The sequence below is a fragment of the Haliotis cracherodii genome, unplaced genomic scaffold (assembly GCF_022045235.1).
Source record: "Haliotis cracherodii isolate W230 unplaced genomic scaffold, xgHalCrac1.p SCAF_6, whole genome shotgun sequence".
Classification (NCBI taxonomy): domain Eukaryota; kingdom Metazoa; phylum Mollusca; class Gastropoda; order Lepetellida; family Haliotidae; genus Haliotis; species Haliotis cracherodii.
The window spans coordinates 21,851,816-21,875,627 of NW_027266319.1; the positions used below are offsets into that span (position 1 = coordinate 21,851,816).

General features: G+C 40.6%; 1 protein-coding gene and 1 pseudogene across 1 annotated transcript; both read left to right on the top strand.

The window, feature by feature from the left end:
* The first annotated feature begins 273 nt into the window (after positions 1–273).
* On the top strand, positions 274–4,934 carry LOC139446736 (3-[(3aS,4S,7aS)-7a-methyl-1,5-dioxo-octahydro-1H-inden-4-yl]propanoyl:CoA ligase-like). Its single transcript, XM_071228038.1, has 2 exons — positions 274–329; positions 3,278–4,934. The coding sequence occupies exon 2, from the start codon at positions 3,291–3,293 to the stop codon at positions 4,932–4,934; it is 1,644 nt and encodes a 547-aa protein (XP_071084139.1). The 5' UTR covers positions 274–329; positions 3,278–3,290.
* A 9,585-nt stretch (positions 4,935–14,519) lies between these two features.
* LOC139446213 (3-[(3aS,4S,7aS)-7a-methyl-1,5-dioxo-octahydro-1H-inden-4-yl]propanoyl:CoA ligase-like) lies at positions 14,520–17,785 on the top strand (annotated as a pseudogene).
* Positions 17,786–23,812: the final 6,027 nt, after the last annotated feature.

Consider the following 23,812-nt stretch of genomic DNA (forward strand, 5'->3'; position numbering starts at 1 on the left):
GGGTAACTAGTGCATTTTTGGGTAAGTAGGTGTTATTTGGAGACTGTGGTACCGGTACCAAACCATTGTAACCACTGGGATATCTGGAATCGTCCTAGAACAATATCACACAAGCATGATATGTACCTTGTTAAACTTGTCCCACGTAACAGATTTAACGTCATTTGGGGAATGAGCACTGTAATGCCTCAAATGTCCGCATTAGCATCGCCACCATGAGAAGCAGTATGCGTTCTGTCTGTCTCCGTCCTCGACGCCAATGTTTCGTCCACCACAACCGCAACCTCGTTTGGAATCCACATCAGTGATCGTCAGTTGTGTTCTTTAATGTGAGCAGGTCCATCTCTATCGGCTGATTATAGGCGTACTTACAGACCGGACCATGAACGTTCAGAGTGTGTGAGTGAGTTAAATTTTAAGTCACGTCAGCAATATTTTTAGCCACAATGTTACTTGAACAAGTTGTACAATATTTATAAAAAACTGTCCACGAAGACAGTGTAATAAGTAGCAATATATCATAGACTGATTTAAAACTAGTTGTAGAACTGATTATGGGGGAACGACATGATATACAAATGGGGCTGTAGATCGCTAGCAACAAGAGTAAGGTTTTATACCTTCCCCCAGTTAATGGTTTAGCCAGAGATTAAGAGTGAACAAATACTCTACAGTTAAAATAGAGGTACACTCTTCAAAAAAAGAAACGCATAGTTAAAAAATAAGGATATTTATTAAGCGATGTAAACTATCTACAATATGCGTGAACACAATCAAATGAAAATAGACACAGTGGTCGACAAAAGCATTGTCGTCATTGTCAGCATTAATTCAGTTAGTCATTGCACATGTGTAGCCACAAGGGGGCGTCATGGTCAGTAAATGGTCACACAACCTCTTGCAGCCGTCACTGCTCGACACCTTCTTGGCACAGATTGCACAAGTCGTCGGTGGGGAATTCTTCGCCATTCCTCCTGTAAGGCGTTGGCGAATTGTGCCAGCGTGTGGGGGACGCTGGTGACGTTGACGGACGCGTCGATCAAATTCGCCCACAAATGTTCAATCGGGTTGAGATAAGGCGATTTGGACGGCCATGGAAGGACATTGATGTTCTCATTAACAAGGAAATTAACTGTTGCACGAGCGTTGTCATGTTGGAACAGCTCCCTCTGGCGGTCCAACGTTGGGAGGAGGTGAAGACGCAAGATTTGGTCTATATATGGGTTTGCTGTAACATTGCCCTACACAACCACTAACTGTGATCTACCCGTGTAGGATATGGCTCCCCACACCATGACACTCCCTCCACCAAATGGGTCCACCTGTCAAACGCAGTTCGGCGCAAAACGTTCATGTCGACGTCGGTATTCACGTTGTCTTCCATCCCGTCGTTGAGGAAGAAAACGTGACTCATCGCTGAACCAAACGCGTCGCCAGTTCCTGTGATCCCATGCCTGTACTCTGTTGCACCACCGGACACGTCGTTGACGGTGTAGACGTCGCAAGACAGTCCAACTTTTGGTCGTCTCGCTCGAATTCCCACTTCCCTCAGACGATTTGTGATGGTTTGGTCGGAAATTCTTCGCACACCAGGCACTTGTCCTGCAGTGTCCGTTGCTGTAGCAAATCGATTCCGAAGGTGATGCAATCGGATGTAACGATCCTGAGCAGGGGTGGTCACTCTTGGTCTTCCTCTTCTGGGATGATCTTGAGTCGAATTAGTGCGGGTATATCGATCCAATAGTCGCGATATGGTGCTTTGGTGAACGTTGAAGTTTCTTGCAACGGCAGACTGGGACTCCCCTGCTTCCAAACGTCCAATGGCGATATTTCGGTCAGCTGCAGTTAATCTTGGCATTTTTCGATCTCCGTTCACGTCAGAAAAATTCGTAATGAACTGATGAATTTTGTACGGTCTTTTATAGTCAATGTCTCTACTCTTGTTTCCAACATTTTGCACGTGCATTGTGCTGAAAACTTTTTCTGAAAGCAATTTCCTGCATCCTTTGCATTTTTTCTGATAAACCTTTACAAAAAACATTGTGAGATGTGTTTGCGCGCAATGTACAACAAACATGATATGAAACATAAGAATTGTCTTTATGACGATTGCTGGGGGGGGGGGGGGGGAATCTAATTGGAATTCTCAAAACACCTCTGCGTTTCTTTTTTTGAAGGGTGTAGATATAAATACACTTTGAATGAGATGGTCTTACATGCCCTCTCAGGGGGACAATAATTTTACGCTATTTCAACCCCCGTCGAGGGCATAGCCATGAATAATCTCAGTTCTTCGGTTCGGCCCTTGACTGTAATCTGAATTAAGTCACATAGAACCAAGAGGTCGGTATACAGCCAGATTGGCCCATGAGCCAATGTCGCTCTTTATTTGTATTGAATTTGTACTGGAAACAAAATATATATTTGTCTTTCATCCAATAGTTGCATGTTGTTTTTTAATTGTTTTTATTCCTATATTATGTAGGTGGATCTTTAGAGGCATTGAGTATATATTGTCATCACAAGAATATGCTTCTTCTACGTGCGAGATGAGGTGAAATGGGGTTTAACGTCGCGTCCAAGATTATTGCACTTATATAGCGACGTGCATGTACGTGTGTGTGTTTGTGTGGCTGCTTGTACTAGTCCGGACTGATGCCGATTTATAGTGCTAGCCCACTGAGATACCATGCCACAGTTTAACACGAATACCCAACTCAGACACAGTATACTGACTCCGAGCCGACCAGCCCTTGCTTTAGCCCCTTAATGCTGAGCGCCAGACAGGGTAACAACAAGTACCATCTTTTAACGTCTTTTGGTATGACGCGGTCGGGGATCGAACCCCGGACCTTCCGCTCTCCGGGCGGACGCTCTACCACTAGACCGCGGAGGCCATTGGAAATATTGTGTTCTTACGCATTTCATGTACAACGATCTTTCACACCATGTTCTCAGTGACAATATATAGCCGGATCACATATTGGTGTGTATTCGAACCCACTTTTCGTCGCTACGTTATGACTTAAACACACAACATTTCACATTTCATGCCTGACTACAGCTATTGTCCGGGGTAAATTAGATCAGATCGTCAGACTCGTCAGGGTTGGTTGATTGCATGACGTGGGACATCGCTCATAAGACTCACTTGTCTGGCAAACCACATATAGGTTGAACATTGATTATTGTGGCGTAATACATCACACATTCAAACCAAAACTAAGTTAACTTAAATACTGGTTCATGATCATGGCATATTGTACTTTTTTTCCAGATACAACTCAGCAATGGAAGCATACATGTACGTGGATCAAACAATTCCTGATAGAATCTGCTTCTGGGGAGAAACTGAGCCTGACACGCCTGCCTTCATTTTCTGGAGCAAGAATGGCAGACATAACATATCTCGGGGAGATGTCCTGGATCTGTCCAGTAGGTTTGCCTTCAGACTGACTGAACTTGGTGTTCAACCTGGAGATGTGGTGTGTATTGCTCTTCCCAACTGCCCAGAGAGAGTCGTAGTAGACTTCGGTGTACATTTAGCGGGAGCTGTGTCTATGAACGGCCAAATTCTGCGTTCGGATGGTCAAGATATAATCGAATCAATGGGAAAAGCTAAATGCAAAACTCTTGTCATTGATCCAAATCAGGAAAATGGGGCTTGGGGCATTTGCAGCAGGTTTTTCAAAGTCGTATCTGATGACAAGTACAGCTCTGATATCGAATGTGCCAATGTGCCAAGTCTGAAGAATGTGGCATACTGCAAAACAAAGAAACCAGAATGTGAATTTCTCAGATCACTGCCTTCATGTAATAGGTATGTGAACAACAAGATGAATCCGTCAGACGTTGCTCAAATATTCACGACATCAGGAGGTTCGGGATACACGAAGCTGGTCCAACATTCACACAAGGCCATTCTGACGATGGGAAAGATGGTACTGGAAATGGCTGGAGCAAAAGTCAGATATGAGAAGTCCATTTACAATAGTGCTCCACTTGGTTGGCTTGGGGGATACCCAATATATTTTCTGTATGCTGGTTTGCAACGGGTTCTGATAGATGATTCTGTTGGAGTCATCACGGATAATCACCAGTTTACATGGAACGTGATCTGTCAGGAAGATGTCAAATTAGCACTTCTCTCTTCTTTCCAGATTGTCAGTATTTTCAAACAGAGAGACATATGGGAATCTAAGAGTCATAAACTGCATACAATTCTGACTGGTGGGCAACCATTGAAGAAAGGGTGTCTTGAACCGATTGGGCAACTTACCGATGCTGTCTGTAACATCTATGGCTCTACAGAAATCGGTCTGATCAATGGAATTATTTTTAATGACGAGAACGTGTCTGATTTCAAGGAAAATATAGCAGGTTTTGCTTCTGCAGGCGTGGACGTGAAAATTGTTGATTCAAATATGGCTGAAGTTAAAACCGAAGCTCATGGTGAAATCCTCGTTCGTTCAGCAACTATAACGAAAGGATATTATGGAGACACACATTCATCCTTCCTACCAGATGGTTGGTTTCGAACAGGGGATGTGGGTTATAAAGACACCAGAGGATGCTTATTTGTAGAAGGCAGAAGTTCTGACGCCATCATGCACGGCCCATACATCCTCTACCCAACATGGCTTGAGGAAAAGCTTGCTAAATGTCCTGGGATTAAACAGACCTTCATTGTTCCTATTCCCGACAAGGTTTTACACCACGAGATATGTGCTTGTGTCCAGCTGGAACAAGGAGCCCAGCTTACTAAGGATGACATCATAAACTTTGTGAAAGGGGAAAGTGGTCTTGGCATTTCGTCGGCAATGAATGTTGTCCCAAAGCATGTAGAATTCTTTGACACATTCCCTGTGCTTAATTCATTTAAAGTTGACCGAAAACAGCTGGCCAAGTTTGCCACAGACAGACTTCAACTGTAGCTGTTGTATCAGATCGTGAACACATGTCCACAAAAATCGTTTTTCGTTGAATGGTTACTCCCTGAGCTTAGTTGGCAATACTCCCCGGGTTACTAAAATGATGGTTCGTTGAAACCATACTGCAGTATCTTCCAATGTAGACATCAGCACACATACCCCAGAATATCCTACGAACCCCATGCAATGACTTTGCAATGAGTGTCGTGGAACGTAGATATACTTTTGTGGGTTTTTTCTGGATGTTTGCTTCCTTTTCCTTTTCTGCCAATGCCATTTCAAATCAGGAAGTGAAGTATACGTTACAGGACCCGGAGAGGGAACAAGACTTCTCGGAAACCGCTGTGGATATAAAGATAACATTTTGCTCACATAATTAAGAACAATTGTGGTGGTCAAACTTGAAAACAAGACTCGAAAATGAACATTTCACTTGGTTTGTAGTTGCCTTTTATATTCATATTTTATTCCATTTCCAAGCCAGGAACTGTTTAACATTTCTTCATGAAACATTGTATGCACATCAAACCAGTGCAGTTTTCCTATTCCAGAATCTGTTTTCTTTTATTTGTTACTTTATATCCAGATTACACCCATATGTATACCAGTGTAACTAATACTTTTGCAATTGTTACAATTATTGATGGAAATTGTTGATTATCAAAAAGATGGAATGATTAACTCAAAATATTTTGTCTTCATACTTCTTTATAATCATATACATGTGGTAGCTTCTTTTCTTGCAGTTCATTGATTATATGTGTATATATATATATATATATATACGAGGTTATATAAAATGGTGACATCGAGACAATGAGCAATATTTATTGGTGAAACAATGTATACACATCAAACCAGTGTTTATTTTCCCCTTCACACTCTTTTGGTTGTTATTTGTTGAAATTGTTAAAATCATTGAAGCAAATAGTTAATCATTAAAAGTATTGAATGATTTACAAATATTGGTTTCATTCTTCTCTATAGGGGCGGTCGGGTAGCCTACTGGTTAAAGTGTTGGCTCGTCACGCCGAAGACCCAGATTCGATTCCCGACATGGGTACAATGCGTGAAGCCCATTTCTGGTGTCCCCCGCCGTGATATTGCTGGAATATTGCTAAAAGCAGCGTAAAACAATACTCACACACTCACTCTTCTCTATAATCGGATACATATGCATGTGGCATTTTCCTTCAACTTTGTTAATTTATAGAATATTTAATGTGTATATGAATGATTAAATTCGGGTTTAATGGAATAATGATTTCTTCACAATTTCCCTGCATTGAAACAATAAACATTGGAATGAAATAGGTAAACCTTGAGGTGTATTTCTATTAACAAGGCATCGATAGGAGAATTCAAAATAAATAACTTTACTATTTCAAAGTGTTTGCTTTTTATATGATCTATGTATTCATGCATCTATTTATCTCATCATTAGTGTGAACTGTCGATATGTATACCATGAAAGGTTCTTTTACAATATTCGTGTGGCAGTTAATCTATCCTAATTTATCTAATCTGTAAATATCCATATGCACGTCAACCTTATGGCGTACTTTCAAGAAGTGATCAATTCATTGTAAAGTCATTAAAGTCATACCTCTCATCATATCTTGTGGGTTTTTTTCTCTCTTCGTGGATAGATCTAAATACGAAACATGAGGCGGTCTCACTTGTATCATGTATTTCTAGTTCAGCTAGGTAAGTTAGTGAAAGGGAATGGCTATTTCGTGGCTATTTCATGGCTATTTACGATATCAGATCATTGATATACCTGAAACTTAAGTTAAACCTCTTCGCCAAATTAACTTGTTTTGACTTTGCCAATTCGAGCACATATTCTGATTTATATCCAAAAGGAAACAGAAGCGGCTGCTGAAATATATGGTTTAGATTGCAGTCCTCTGGTGGTCAATTCGAGATATCATGAAATCTATGTGCATCATGAAGGTATTGTTCTATTCGTCTACCGACATCATTAAAATGTTCAGTAAAGTTGGCGGACATTTTTCTTTCGAACCGATCTCCATGCGTTACTTATTCATGTGACACACACAATAGCAAAATCTGTGCTATCTTGAGTATTGATCCCCTAATCCAAATCCAACTTCACAGCCAAAACAAACTGCCAAATAAACCTTTTAAAGGTATCTCATGTCAAACAAAAACATCATCCATGCATTGAATGTACTCTTTGTGGATTAAATTATGTGGAAGAGGCACAACAGAAATTATCGTTACGAGAGGCAGCATCCATTTGGTATCAATCGAAATGCATCCAATTGTGTCTGACAGCAATGCAGTTCTGAAAATCACTTCAACCTTTGTATGAAAGTAAGGACATTATAGAAAATATACCATCTATTTAATATCCTTAAATGCAGTCGACTTCACCATGAGTACATTGTAAATAAATCCCTTATTCCCACTTAATCATCTTAATATTTAAACATCATCTTCCAGAGGCGAGCCTCTGCATCGAAAACATACATATCGTGTGTGACTTTGAATCACAATCACATTGCACTGCTATAAAACGAAGGGCTTCACGGCAGAACACTTTTATAAGGCTTTGATTTGTAGTTGCAGGGGGATTAAGAATAGAGTAGAAAAAGTGGAATCGTTAATATATAGATAATTATCGTGGATATTTTACTTAGCTGGTGCAGGTGAAAGGTCAAGGTATACGTGAATGTGTCAAAACCATTGGAAGATGTACAGCAAACAGCATGATATGACTGATGGCACAATAGAAAATGTAATTTCTTGCTTGAAAACGGACCATTATTCTCGGGTTTTTACGATTTTAATTTACATTTCTGCCTGTGACAAAACTGACAAATGGAAATGATACGCTTAGATGTGTCCATGTCTATCCCCAAAAAAGGAAACATGTCCAAAACAAATCTGTAAACCCGACGTACCCCGATCTATCTCACAAGTTGCATCCTTCGTGATAATGGGAAACATTGTTCACTAAAATAACTATACAGTTGTACATGTATATCCAGTGTTTCTGTTTGTTACCATCAATGTATCGTTTTCTGACTATTTTGTGCATTATCCACTTTACTGAAAGCTGACAATTGTGGTAAATAGAACATTCAGTATAGTGCACATATTATCTTTCTAATAATATCTGACACCGATCTGAGGTAGAATAGGTCTTCAGCAACCCATGCTTGCCATAAAGGGCGACTAACAGGATCGGGTGGTCAGGCTCGCTGACATTGGTTGATGCATGTCATCGATCGCAATTGCGTGGATCGATGCTCATGATATCAATCACTGGATTGTCTGATCCATGCTCGACTGGCTAACCCTTTTGCTTGTTTGCGTAATAGAACAAGTAGTATGTAATAGCACTGAAAGTCTGGTAATTTTGCGATATTGGTCACCTTTTGGACAACTAGTTATATATGGTCTTAGAAACGAAAAAACATGTTTAAGAAATCATGATGAAAGTGGTCAAAGGGCTTCACATGAATGAGGATTCGTTCATCAGGAGCATACAATAGATCAAAGTGACATGGCTTGTTGTCCATATTATAATGTCCGTCCGTATTATCTGTAATCTTTCGACTTCTTCATTGAACCATTGAACTTAAAGCCCCCAACATCCGATCAGCCTAATCGGGACGAATGCGCAGTAAATATTTTACGTATAAGGGAAAATGGGCGGAGCTTATACAAGTGATCTGACAGGTCAATATGACACACGAATTTCATTGGTAAATGAGTAAACGGGTGACGTCATGTAAACATCCACCCACGTGGGCCGTTTGACAAGGCCATCCATATTTTATGTATGTGTTTCTCCCCTTAAGCCTGAACTGACTAGAGAGCGGGCGGACGAAATAAAATATATTACTTATCAAAACATACATGTCTTTCAATAATTGTAGAAGATAAAATGGATTTTAACATTATTTTCATCCAGCTTATTCATTACTTCGACATGTACACATATTTTGTCTCGAATCTCAAAGCAACAATGTTTCTCTCAGATGCATTTTTCTCCATCCATGACGAGCATCTGTCATAATGTCAATGGCTCGACAATCTTCCTGGTCAGTTGACAACAATTTAATACACACGGCCTCATTACCGGCGTCATCACAAGATTCCTTCCCAATACCCATCACGTGCTCAGGGTTACGACCTTGGGATGAATTAATAAATTAATTTGCATTTTTAGAAAAAGAGATGTTATCGTGAAAACAATTTTTTTTTAAATCATCCTGGACATGGTACTTTTGATTGCACTCGGAATTTATTTTGTTACTTTCTAAAACTATTTTTTTTTACCTTTTTGACAACGCGATCTCTTAGCAACCACGCCCAATGAGCGCATCCGCCTATAACTGCCAAGAACTTTGCAAGTTCGCTTGTCTTCAATATGAACAACAAAACATTTTCGTGTGACGCTTAATTTGACGGAGAGTTGTTCGAGATAATCAGGGAGCCTTTTCTTTTCGATTCTGACATTGGTGACTTTATCGTGGAGAAAGTTCCAATTCAAGTTGACATAATTCCGATCGTCAACTCGAATCGACAAAATTCTGTGTAAGAAAAGGAAATCCATAATTAAAATTGTCTTGGAATATGTGTGTAGTGGTGTTTTCGTTTATCGTAAGTACAATATTATCTAGATAGGCCTAATGTAGGTCAAAACATATAGTATGTTTCGTTTCTTATTTATCAGTTGCTTGTGTGAATTGTTATGTTGATACACGTGACAAATTAATTAATATTTTGTAGTCAAGCTAAGAAATGTTGGCGCCACTTCCGGTGCTTCAAGTTAGGCCCCTCCCTAGACACAAGTTGAAAAACCTGTGTAATATTTTAAGTTTTATAAATATAATCTGATTAATGAGATAACCAAAACTTAACAAATATCTGTCATTTTCGGATTGAACTGAAAGAATCTTGTCGTCAATTTTGTACTTATATATCGTTACTGTTACATTAACCGCAACTGTTCTGCTGCTGTTCTGACGTAAAATTATACAACACAATACACTTTGACCACAAATGCATTGAATGTGTCACATGTACACATGACCATGATGACCATGTGCTTTGCTATTTAAGATAGGTGTAAATATAAGCGACAATCTTTCCATAATATATTCTAAAAGCAGAGTCCATTGTGCGATTCTGACTACGTTATGAGCACGTGTCTATGAATCACTATCAAATAGTGATGACACCAGGTGTTCGCGAAAAGGTGGGTGTATCCTGTTCAACCGGTGGTACATGTCACAAACACATGCAAACTTTGATCTGCTAAGGCCTTGACTGTTGTAACCCTGATTAAACAATTTTTGAGCAAGAGACATACGACCCTCTTTGAAATCTTCATAGAAATAGCATATACTTCGGAACATATGAAATTAAGAATGGTGAATAATTGAATTTTATAGTATTTGCTTCAATATGATTTTCTTTCTTTCGACCCCCTAATCACATCAAACGTATGTTATTCCCTGGTAGTCCGCTAATATTTATTAAATTACAGTGTTATAAATTTCATCACTGGGTGAGGTGAAAAAGGACTTAACGTAGCGTTAAAGATTATTGCTTTATGAAGCAATGTGCATGCACATTTGTGTACGGTCCCACGCGTGTGTGCGTGTGCTGGTGCGTTGTCTGAAGCCTAGCTAATGAATGCAACATTACAATTTACAGGGTCTAGCCTTATCCTGTATCTGCATGGTGTATAGCCTGTATATCTTTGAGGGTAATTGCACCTATAAACATATCAGCCCGACCGACGATTGTCTATGTTAAACATTTTACTGAATCGTTCGTATTAGTATTTGTAATGGTTCTGACAAAGAGTTTCCCAGCCGTATTCTAATCACAAGGTGCTGTCATGTGCTGCTGTAAAAGAGACATATTCTCTTTGAGATGTTAATGTAGGACTTCCCGACTTGGAACGTCCTTAAACAGGGGGCTCTGGTAGGTCAGTCGTCAAAGGCACCGCAATTCGCGGATGTTCCTCAGCTGTGGGCTGGAGACTTCAGAAAGGTGGGTAATCTGCTTCTCCAGGTTGAGGTTAGCGTCAATGATAAGGGGAATGGTGGCATCATCAACAGAGATAGGCTGACAAGGATATTCTCATTGTCTCCACGTTAACTTTCATGTTGTTACTTGTCGTCCAGTCATGTCTTAATAATAATTAGAATAATAATAATAAGTGCATTTATAATGCCCCAGATTCCATTCACCAAGTGGATGCTCATAGCGCTACACTATTATTACAACAGTTTGATGTTGGGATGATGGTTGCAGTGACACACAGCAGATGGATGGGACGTGGCCTAAAGAGCTTGAAGAGCTTGTGGAGCTGGTGGAGCTTTTGGAGCTGGTTATCATCTGCCAACATGTGAAACAGGAGTTGATGTTTAATCCTGATGTTACCGAGAGGCCTGGTCTACAAAGGAAATAGTGTTGCAACATGAAGGCTTCTATTTCAAAAACATTTCAATATTCTTTTTCGAGACAGAATATTCTCTGGGGTTGAAGTTTTACATTTACCAGACATCATTAAAATGTGTTCAGTAAAGTTGCAGGTCATCTTTCATTTAAACCCACCTTCATGATGTATTTCTGCATGGGACACAAATAATTGCAAGACTTGTCCTATTTGGATCACTGATTTCAAATCTAATTTACAACCAAAAAATACCAAGATTTTAAAATATGTGGATTGATTTCTGTTGGACTGACACAACAACGTTGACTGACACGAGTTAGTCAGTTGGTTGGATGGTTTGTTGTTTAACGCAATATTCCAGCTACATGAAGGCGGTCTGTTAAATAATCGAGTCTGGACCAGACAATCCAGTTATTGATATCATGAGCATCAATCCACGCAATTGGGATCGATGACATGCTTCAACCAAGTCAGCGAGCCTAAACACCCGATCCCATAGACACCTTTCACGGCAACCATTAGTTGCTGAAGACCTAGTCTACCCCGGATCTTCACGGGTCGAGTTAGTCAGCATACATCGGGCATCAACAGAAATGTATTCTACTGTGTCTACAAACATTTCTATTCTGAAAATATCTCCAGCATTTACATGAAAGTTAGGATAAACAAACACACATAATCCATCTGATTGCTTTAACAGCAAACCACTTGACTTTGAGTACATTGTAACTATATCACACGCACACTTACTCAGCTTAAAATTGAAACATATACTGAACCGCAAAAGAAACGTCACCCCAAGTAACACTGCATGACAAGTTGTCATTTAAATATCTGGGTAAGTTTTGTCAAAGTTTCTAAAATTTAATATTACCTTGTCCGGAAAAATAAAATTTGATGATAAAAACAAAGCAGATGACAATAAAACCGATCGCCCAAACGCATCACGGCAACGGCCATGGTAACCCGATGCACGTGAGTTCCGTGCAAATTGAAATAAACATGCGTTCCCCCATTTCATGCCCTTTAAAAATCCGCCAGATCGGATAACATTCATTCGTTATTGAATTGCTACCACATGCCAAGATTGACAAGAAATCAGTGACACCAAGCCCTTGGACGATTGCAAGCTGGACAAACCGGCCGGCAAGTAGCCAATGCATTTCAAGTTCGTAAGGACCATATACAGGCTCCAGCAACGGTACCATACCACCAACACTACAGATGACCGACCACGAAGTGGAAGACCAAGGGTCACCATTCGACGTCAGGATCGTCAGATTGTGCAACCGCATCTTCAAAATCGCTTTGTTACTGCTGTGGAAACTGCTCGACAGACCATAGGGAACCAATCAGCGACAAATTAGTGCAGACACCGTGCGTCGACGATTGACTAGCAGACGCCTCCACTGTCACAGGCCACACCGAAGACCCATTCTTACACAACGTCATCGCCGGGACCGTCTTCAATGGGCAACAAAGCACCAGCACTGGCGCCACCAGCAGTAGAGAAGACTCCTCTTCTCAGACGAGAGCCGTTACTGTATATCAACAGCAGATGGTAGAGAGAGAGAGAGCCTTGCGACGCCGTGGGAACGTTATTCGGATGCGCGTGTTGTTTAGAGAGCATCATGGTGTGGGTTGGAATTGATCTTGCACAGAGGGTCGACCCTTTGGTCTTCCAGAACATCGGTCTAAGGAGAGGCAATGGTGTCACAGAGGCTCGGTACATTGACCAAGTCTTGAGACCACACGCCATATCTCTCGCCGCAACCACGAGTTTCAGCATGATAACGCCCGTGCCCACACTGCGAGAGCAACAAGAGTCTTCCTCCAGCAGAATGGCATCAGAACCATGCAGTGGCCTGCCCTCAGTCCTGATTTAAATCATCAATGCACATGGCGGACACACGAGATGCAGACTTGTGATGACATTTTCTCAGAGACTAGTGTTGTGTTTCACATTTGACACTTTAATGCCAACCTTGATGATCAGATTTGCCAAGTTTCATCTTTTTAATATGTCTCAAAGTATGTTTACAGTGTTTGGACAAATAAGTTTTCTCATATATCTATCCATGGTGACGTTTCTTTTGCGGTTCAGTATATTTTCTAGAGTCGTGCTGCTGCATGGAAAACATACATTTCGTGTGTGACATGTGATCACGAACTCATCACCATAGCCTTAACCGCAACCCACTTGATTTTGAGTTCATTGACATTTTACACACTCACACTTACTCAGCTTAAATTTGAAACATATTTTCCAGAGTCGTGCTGCTGCATGGAAAACATACATTTCGTGTGCGACATTTAATCACACACACGTCACCAGACAAATGAAAGACATCACCAAGGGCACCTTTATAAGGCTTCGGTCTGTTGCTGCATGAGGAGGAGTTAGACAGGGAGCAGCAGCATCGTAAGTACAGTAATCATGGATATTTTACTTAGTTGGTGTAGGTGACAGGTCGAATCCCGGGTACACGTGAATGGTTGGTTTTTCTATCATAATATATACACAGGCACACATTCAGCATTTATATGTTATGTAAAGATTTACCATTGATACACATTTTTTTCATTGTAATTAATGACGTGCCTGTGCAACTGGAAGTAAGTGCACATTGTTTCCAACTTCATTAACAGTAGCAGAGAACAAGAAAACTTGAAACAAACTTCTGAGTTTTATAAATCGTGCATCAGCAGTTGGCCATTGGATATTCAAAACAGGTGACAGTCAACTTCAGGTTTCAGCACTTTTGAAGGCAACTCGGTGTTATTAAGATACACAGTGTTTCCCTGTACCAAAGATCTACGGTCGGCCCGAGTAACAACAATCATGCATGATATGTGTGTTTGTTTGTTTGCTGTTCAACGCCGCAATCAGCAATATTCCAGCTATATATGACCAGGGTCTTTTAAATAATCGATCCACGCAATTTGGATACGATGACATGCATCAACCAAGTCAGCGAGCCTGACCACCCGATCCTGTTAGTCGCCTCTTTCCACGAGCATAGACGCCTCAACCTCGTCTTGTTTCTGACGTCATGTTATATAAGGGATGAGCATTTTAATGCCACAAACCTTCATATAATCAAGGTCGCCACGAGAACAAGTTTGCGTTCTGCCCGTCTATGTTCTCGACGTCAAGATATTCGTCCAACACTAACTCAACGTCAAGCAAGCTTGTTTGGAATCTATGCCAGTGATCGTCAGTTCGGTTCTCAGCTGTTCACAAATTCAATCTCTCTTTAGTGGTTTTAGGCGTAACTACAGACGGCACCTTGAACTTGCAAATTGGTTGATGCATGTCATCGCATCCAATTTACGTACATCGATGCTCATAATGTCAATCACTGGATTGTCTGTTCCAGACTCGATTCTTTTCAGACCGCCATCAAACAACAAACAAACACAACTTTTAAATGCGAATACAGCAGCGCATAATCGACTGAATTAGATGCTCATCTGTTTTTCAAATATACTTCAAGGACACAATTAAACGTTGGTTTGGCGAATAACGCCGCACAATGCTGAAGAAATGAGATAATAGCCCCAATGTTTGTAACATCCATGAACACTACAGAGGTGCCCAGATGCTTTATTAACTTAATTTAACATCCAAGATAGATACACTTTTATGGATAACACCTTCTTTTATACTATGAAAAGCGACGTTTTGGTATAGATCCTTATACCGTTGTCAAGCAAGACTGAATGAGGGGCATAGTACAGAATCTATTTAGTAGGTGGAGGATTAACAGTAGAGGATTAACAGTAACAACAATTGCATACATGAGTGGGATAACATTGGTAGGTGTTGACAACAAAGGGATGATGCTGTCACAATACGATGGACAGAGAACACATAGGTGGAAGCCAATAGGGACATGAAGCCAATAAACAGGATAAGTGATTATTGTTTGATGAGTTCATAGTAGGCGGATGGGATGAAATAGCCTTGATCTTTGTTGATTGATGGCTTGTGGCGGCGAATGTGGACTGCTTCTGTTAGTTTTCTTTTAGTGAAATCATGGAGGTTGTTGGCGATGATGTGATGAGTTTTGGTCCCGCTCTTACTGAAAGCGACCTGCGCCACATGATCTTTGGATTCCATATACCTCGCACTGTCGGGTGAGAAGAATGAGGTCAAGGTGCACAGAAAAGATAAAACACAGGGATGGTTACACAAATACTTAATCTCTACAACGCTCCAGGTGTGACAGCCGTTCCTGTGAAGATGATGTTAAATGGTATCGTTTCAACTTCGCCACTGGCTTCCAATTTCTGGTGTCGCTGTTTATTTGTTATGAATTTAGACCTGAGACACAGTACATTACTGTTGTGATCCAAAAAGAGTGGCTATTGTTATTGGTCATGTCAACTGAACTGGAATTTTCGGTGTGCTTTCAAATTTAGGTGGAAAATCTATTTCACTATGGAGTATACCACGCACATTGATCCCTGCGGCAGGATTTCATTCAAGCAACCCTCTCTGTGACGATATAGCCCCGCAACTTATAACATTATACACACATCCAACCCAATGTGACGTTATGACTCAAACTCACCGCATACACAATTTCACGTCAGAGTGGGCCCTCGTTAGGAAAGGTGCCCCATCTATTGCCTGCCGAAAAATAGATCGGGTCGTCAGGCAAATCAGATGACTTTAATAGCACGGTTAATCTTTAACCAATTAACTTAAAATATAGTTTATTATCATGACGTATTGTACATATTTTCCGGATACGAGTCACCAATGGAGGCATACGGGGATCAAACAATTCCTGATAGAATCTGCTTCTGGGGAGAGACTGAGCCTGACACGCCTGCCTTCATTTTCTGGAGCAAAAATGGCAGATATATCTTGTCACGGGGAGATGTCCTGGATCTGTCCAGTAGGTTTGCCTTCAGACTGACTGAACTTGGTGTTCAACCTGGAGATGTGGTTTGCATTGCTCTTCCCAACTGCCCAGAGAGTGTCGTAGTAGACTTCGGTGTACATTTAGCGGGAGCTGTGTCTATGAACGGCCAAATTCTGCGTTCGGATGGTCAAGATATAATCGAATCAATGCGAAAGGCTAAATGCAAAACTCTTGTCATTGATCCAAATCAGGAAAATGGGGCTTGGGGAATTTGCAGCAGGTTTTTCAAAGTCGTATCTGATGGAAAGTATAGCTCTGATATCAAATGCGCCAATGTGCCAAGTCTGAAGAATGTGGCATACTGCAAAACAAAGAAACCAGAATGTGAATTTCTCAGATCACTGCCTTCATGTAATAGGTATGTGAACAACAAGATGAATCCGTCAGACGTTGCTCAAATATTCACGACATCAGGAAGTTCGGGATACACGAAGCTGGTCCAACATTCACACAAGGCCATTCTGACGATAGGAGAGATGATATTGGAAATGGCTGGAGCACTTGTCAAATATGAGAAGTCCATTTACAACAGTGCTCCACTCGGTTGGGGTGGTGGATTCCCAGTATATTTTCTGTATGCTGGTTTGCAACGGGTTCTGATAGATGATTCTGTTGGAGTCATCACGGATAATCACCAGTTTACATGGAACGTGATCTGTCAGGAAGATATCAAATTAGCATTTCTCTCTTCATTCCAGATCGTCAGTATTTTCAAACAGAGAGACATATGGGAATCTAAGAGTCATAAACTGCATACAGTTCTGACTAGTGGGCAATCCTTGAAGAGAGGGTGTCTTGAACCCATAGGGCAACTTACTGATGCTGTCTGTAACGCCTATGGCTCTACAGAAATGGGTCTGATCAATGGAATTATTTTTAATGACAAGAACGTGTCTGATTTCAAGGAAAATATAGCAGGATTTGCAGCTGCAGGCGTGGACGTAAAAATAGTTGATTCAAATATGGCTGAAGTTAAAACCGAAGCTCATGGTGAAATCCTCGTTCGTTCAGCGACTATAACGAAAGGATATTATGGAGGAACACATTCATCCTTCCTACCAGATGGTTGGTTTCGAACAGGGGATGTGGGTTATAAAGACACCAGAGGATGCTTATTTGTAGTAGGCAGAAGTTTTGACGCCATCATGCACGGCCCATACATTCTCTACCCAACATTGCTTGAGGAGAAGCTTGCTAAATGTCCTGGGATTAAACAGAACTTCATTGTTCCTATTCCCGACAAGGTTTTACACCACGAGATATGTGCTTGTGTCCAGCTGGAACAAGGAGCCAGACTTACACAGGATGACATCATAAACTTTCTGAAGGGGGAAGTTGATGTTGGCATTTCGTCAGCAATGAATGTTGTCCCAAAGCATGTTGAATTCTTTGACACATTCCCTGTGCTTAACTCAATCAAAGTTGACCGAAAACAGCTGGCCAGGTTTGCCACAGAAAGACTGCAACTGTAGATGTTGTATCAGATCGCAAATCCTGAAGACGTGCCCATAAAAATGTAGTTTTCATTAAATGGTTACTCCCTGAGCGTAGCTGGCAATGCTCCCAAAGTCTGTTAGGATCACAAAGGATTGGTTGAAACCTCACCACAGCATGTTCCAATCTATGCGTCAACACACATGTGTGTTGTTCCATTGTTGAACTTTATACAATTTGGGACCCGTGACGATCCGGGGTAGAATAGGTCTTCAGCAACGCGTGCTTGCCTTAAAAGGCGACTTTGCTTCTCGTAAGAGGCGACTAACGGGATCGGGTGGTCAGGCTCGCTGACTTCGTTGATGTATATGATCGTATCCCAATCTATGCTCATGATGTCAATCACTGAATTGTCTTGTCCAAGCTTATTGTTTACAATCCACTGTCATATAGCTGAAATATTGCCGTGTGCGGCGTTCAACAACAGAGGAAAAGGTTATAAGAATTCTATGCTTGTTCACGTCGTCATAAGAGCATCGAGACTGCGTGCCCCTGATTACTGATGCTTTCAGTACTTTTAACTTTTGCGTGTTTTATTCAGAAGCAATTCTTCTCGGAAACCACTACGGTTACAAGGGTAACGTTTTCCAAACATTATGTAAATCAAATTTGAAATTTAGCATCGAGAATTGACATTGTAGTTTAGGTTCTTGCCTTGTATTTCGTCAATGGTCCAGATACTTTGCAATACGTCCTCGTGAAACATTCTATACACATCAAGACACATGTTTCTTCTTGTTACGAAATCTGTTAATTTTTGCTTTTTAGCGTTTTCTATGTCCAATATGCTCAGGATTAATTTGATGTGCTTTACCTACAAACCCGTAATTATTTCTCTAAGAAACTTTATCTGGCTAGTAGTGAGTGAGTAGGGTTTAACGCCGCTTTTAACAGTATTCAAGTTATATCGCGGTGTGTCAGTTTAATGTGGGAGGAAAGCCCGAAGTGATACAGGTCTCAGACGATTACCACTTCGATGAAACCCAGGAGCACGGGTATGGTGCAGACAAACCTAGAAACATAATCGGGGCGAACCGGGATTCGAACCCACAATCATAGGTTTCTGGTGTGCCCAAGGGACGCAACTCTGCACAGCGAATCGCGGTGCCTTACACGACTGGGCCACCCGTGCCCCCTATCTGGCTAGTAAAGACTGATGCCTATTATTATCACATAAAATGAAGATAATTAATATTCTATTCATAAAATGATAGAACAGATAGGATTTGAAAGTCATTGTCTTTTTGGTAACATTTAGCCTATTGTAGTCATATTGTAACATGTCACTTCTTTACCGTTTCTTAATGTCATATTTGCGGAGGTGTTTGAATTTATTTTACTGGTCTTTCTTGATTTTAAACTGAATTATGTATATGATTTTGTTTGAATACATAGGGAAATGCATAACGTGGTATTGTGTACATTCGTTAATAGTGGTATATTACGTTTGAAGTTCTTATATGTTTTTCTCCTCAAAATGAAATAAATGACAGAGTGAATATACTCATTTCTCTCCCATAACCCATGATCATAGGTTTCTGACGTACATGTAGGTGAGAGGTGTTGATGTTTGAAATGTATACCCAGATGTGATGCTATATTTCTAAGGAGTCCGTACGTTGATATATAAATATTGTATTGGGTTCAATTAGGGTATATTAAATGATTGAATTGGGTTAAATTAAATTATGCTTATTTCACCTTTTCTCTGAATTGAAGCAATACACTTTGCAAATTAAAACCCCGTGTTTGTGTATTTTTACTTATGATATATATTAAACAGGACATTTCAAAATAGGTAAGTTTACCATTTCAAAGTATTTGATTAAATGTTAGTTGTTTATATTATCTCCTGTGATCATGTAGCTATGTATATAATCAAATGTGTATACTGTAAATCAAAGTGTATAACCGAAAAATCTTTACCTGCATAAAATAAACAGAAAAGTTCATTTTTTCATGTTTGTTATTTGTGTATTTAAATGTCTACATGTATTTATGTTTTCATTTATCTAATCTGAAAATAACTTCAATTATTCACATATTACTGTTATATAGAGCATGCCCTCTGAGATACCATTCCGCAGTTTAACATGGCCATCCCTCTCAGGAACAGAATGCTGTCTCCGAGCCGACCAACCATTAATCCCGTTGATGCCGAGCGCCAGGCATAGTCACATTAAGTAGCATCTTTTAAATATTATATTTTATTCAATTATTCATATTTATATTCAGTATTATTCAATTATGTCTGTTTCACAATTTGTTTGCTTTCAATTATTTTTTTTTTTATTGAATAAAATATAGGTAACCAGTTTTTGTCTTACAACGTAAACATAATGAGGCAATGAATACGTTAACCAGTTTGAACATTGCACTGGATTACATGTCATATATTTAAACAAACAATCCAAGTAATTTCTAATTGTACGTGATTAACCCTTGGATTTCGTTTTTTCACAAGAGAACGTAATGGCCAAATGTATTCTACAGTAAACGCAGTACTGACATTTGCATTATGTATCAACTGGTAATCAGTGGCAGTTACTAATTCAAGGGATGGAAACACAGTAGGCATGTTGGAGTCAGTGACTGCAATTCTCCACCACATTGTCACTTAAGGCCTAGCTAATGAATGCAACATTACAATTTATAGTGTCTAGCCTTATCCTGAATCTGTATGGTGTCCAGCCCGTATACCTATGGAGGTAATTGCACCTTTAAACATGTTAGCCCGACCGTCGATTGTCTGTTAAACATTTTACTGACTCGTTCGTATTAGTACTTCTAATTGTTCTGACAGAGTTTCCCAGCCATATTCTTATCACAAGGTGCTATCCTGTGCTGCTGTAAAAGAGACTTATCTTCTCTTTAAGATGTTAATATTCCCGACTTGGAACATACTTAAACAGAGGCCTCTGGTAGATCAGTCGTCAAAGGCACCGCAATTCGCTGTGCCATGTCTTAGGCGTAACGGAAACCTAGAATAGTGGTTTGAATTCCAGATTCGCCCTGATTATTTTTCATGGTTTGTCAGCACCATACCAGTGCAGGTGGGTTTCATAAAAGAAGTAAAGGTTTGAGGGCTGTACAGCAGGGTGTAGATTCGTCCCACTGATGACAATCTTACCTTGTCAGTTTGCTGACGGGGTTAACCTCTTTTGTCATGTGGACAAGGCGTCTGACCTCTGATCAGAAGGTCCTTGGTTCGAATCCCATCATGTTATGGCCGCTACAGCTGCATCAAATATGGCTTTCCTCCCACATCAAGTTGACACGTCGTGATATGACTGAAATACAGTTCAAAGCACCGTTAAACCAAACATGCTCACTCACCCTTACCTCCCGAGTGAGTGGGATATCTAATACCATCACGATCCATGGTAGGGTTTGTGTTCAGGAACACATGCGCGAGTGAGTTAAAATTTAACGTCGCATCGGCCTTATTCCAGTCATATAGTGACAAGACCACGTTGATATTTTCAACAATTTCATATCACATTCGAATCATTTATTGTTCAGTGAATATGATCATGAAGAACTAATTTTGCCTTACTCATCACAAGGTTGACATTTTCAAACAGGAGCGCTGGTACAACTGTGTTGTTTGGAAAGGGTGACTGTATCAAGAGTCTCTGACGTCTAAGCCACTGCATTTTCCTGTGCAGAGCTACGACCCAATCGTTGGTCATGAGCTAGAATCCCATGTTCGTCTTGATTGTGACCATCGGAATTTCCTCACCACATCTTGTGTGTTACAATCAGAGTCATGATCACTTTCTCGTATCCACATCAGTGTGACAGATGTGATATAACAGAGGATCTTGCTGAAAGCAGGGTTTAACACGAGTCACTAACTTACAGTTATAAATAAATGCAACACACAATATCCCATATTGATAGGAACTACCAAAGGTCCATTGTAGGACTCCGACATTAATAGTCATAACTTAATATTTAAAATGCCACAAAGCCACACACTAACCTATGCCCTAGGAGCTACAGTATTTTAAAAATATCTGTTGACAACAAACGGTGCAAATGATTTGCAAATCCTGTAATCGACCGAAATCTGCATGACAGTTTACGAACCGGATTTCGATTTCGTTGCACGATTTTGATTGGGCTATGCATAGACTCGTTAGTCCAGCCAAATGACATCTTCCCGCGGAAAAGGTGTTAACTGACTAACTGTTAACTAACTTTTAAGTCAGTTTTCACCTTTTTGCCGCGGGAAGATGGCCAAACTCCATAATACCAGCCTCGTTCGGCAAGGGTGGAAACTGGACTTTTTAAGTCAGTTCACTCTCTTGCCTAGGGAAAAACGTCGTAAGAGGCGAGTAACGGAATCGGGTGGTCAGGCTCGCTGACTTGGTTGAAGCATGTCATCGTATCCCAATTGCGTGGACCGATGCTCATGATGTCAATCACTGGACTTTCAGGTCCAGACTCGATTATTTACAGACCGCCGTCATATAACTGGAATATTGCTGACGGCGGCGTTAAAAAAACAAATAAACAAACAAATAAACACAATGTTCTTCCAGAGCATGTCTACACAGGTCTGATATTAAAGAAACAACAGTGTTTCTTTCCCTCTGTAAAAACTGCTCTTTCATAGATCACATATTTGCTTAAATGAAGAGAACGGTCACAGTACTGTAACTGCTTTCTTCTTCAGAAAGTTTGATGAGGTTATCACAACTCCCGCCTCATCACCCCAGCGATAAATTAACGAATTAAGTTAGTGTCCATCTGATTCCAAAACAAGTCCCGACGTTTGACTGAAACGTTCAAAACGACGATTTAATTTCGTCCATGTTCCCGGTTTTCTGAAGTCGAATTCACCCGTTGGTTTGATTCTGTAAGACATACCCAGGTGTAGCCCCTCTCGCAGCTGCACATCACCTTGGGGACTTGCTCGACCCTCGGACATGTTCACGCACGTGCGTCATGGGCGGATACAGAGGGGTGGTGCGGGGGTGCTGTATCCGCCCATGTGCGTTATGGCTATTTGGCTATTTGTGGATACTTCACCTCAGCACTGCGGTTTCAAGTCTTATCGCTCTATGTCGGGTGTTAAAACTTTTCTTCATATCCCTCTTCTGTAACCATGTTCTGTGTCACAGAAATAACACGTTTTATATACACTTTCTAATCACCGGGCTTGCCATGTGGTTTTCTCCATATCCAATACTAATTCTCTAAGGGACGTCACTCATATTACAATTACTTCGGGTGTACCGCTAAACATTAAAAACGATCACCCAACAGCTAGAAGGTTAACAGTCACATTACCGTTTTATCCTACCATGTACCCATTCACTGCTGGGTTAACAGATGCATATTTCGAACAACGTCACTTGGAGACACCACTACATGTGCTTCAATGTGGGGCAGCACCGACGCCCTAGAAACCTTCAGGAGTCTACCATGCAACTACTCTCCGCGACTGACGTTGCTTAACATCCCCTGATTTGTGGCCTGTGTTGAGGGTTTGGTGATCGTTCTGATTCAGTGGTGAAAACGCATTGTCGCTGGTTCCAGAAGGGAACTAACTCTGTTCGCCTAAACGAAAGTGAAAGGCGGGCACAGTTTGTCAAATCAAACGCACCTGTTTTATGAATTAAAGCAACAAAAATCTTTCCATGATCGTGATATTAACAAGTGACAAAAACATTGCGATAATCACTAGCAATCTCTACTAAATCGACAATGAACTTGTAGTGTGTCTGACAATTTTTTGGTGACATTTCAGACAACATTTGAAAATGAAATTTCTTACCCCACCATTTTGTGTGTGTGTGTGTGTGTGTGTGTGTGTGTGTGTGTGTGTCTGCGACCTTTCTATCGCACTTAGAACAACTTATTAGCAACAGTCTACTTGAATAATGAGGCATAACATATGTAAATGTTTTGTTTGTTTGTCTGTCTGTTGTTTAACGCCGCACTTAGCAATATTCCAGCTATATGACGGCGGTCTGTAAATAATCGAGTCTTGACCA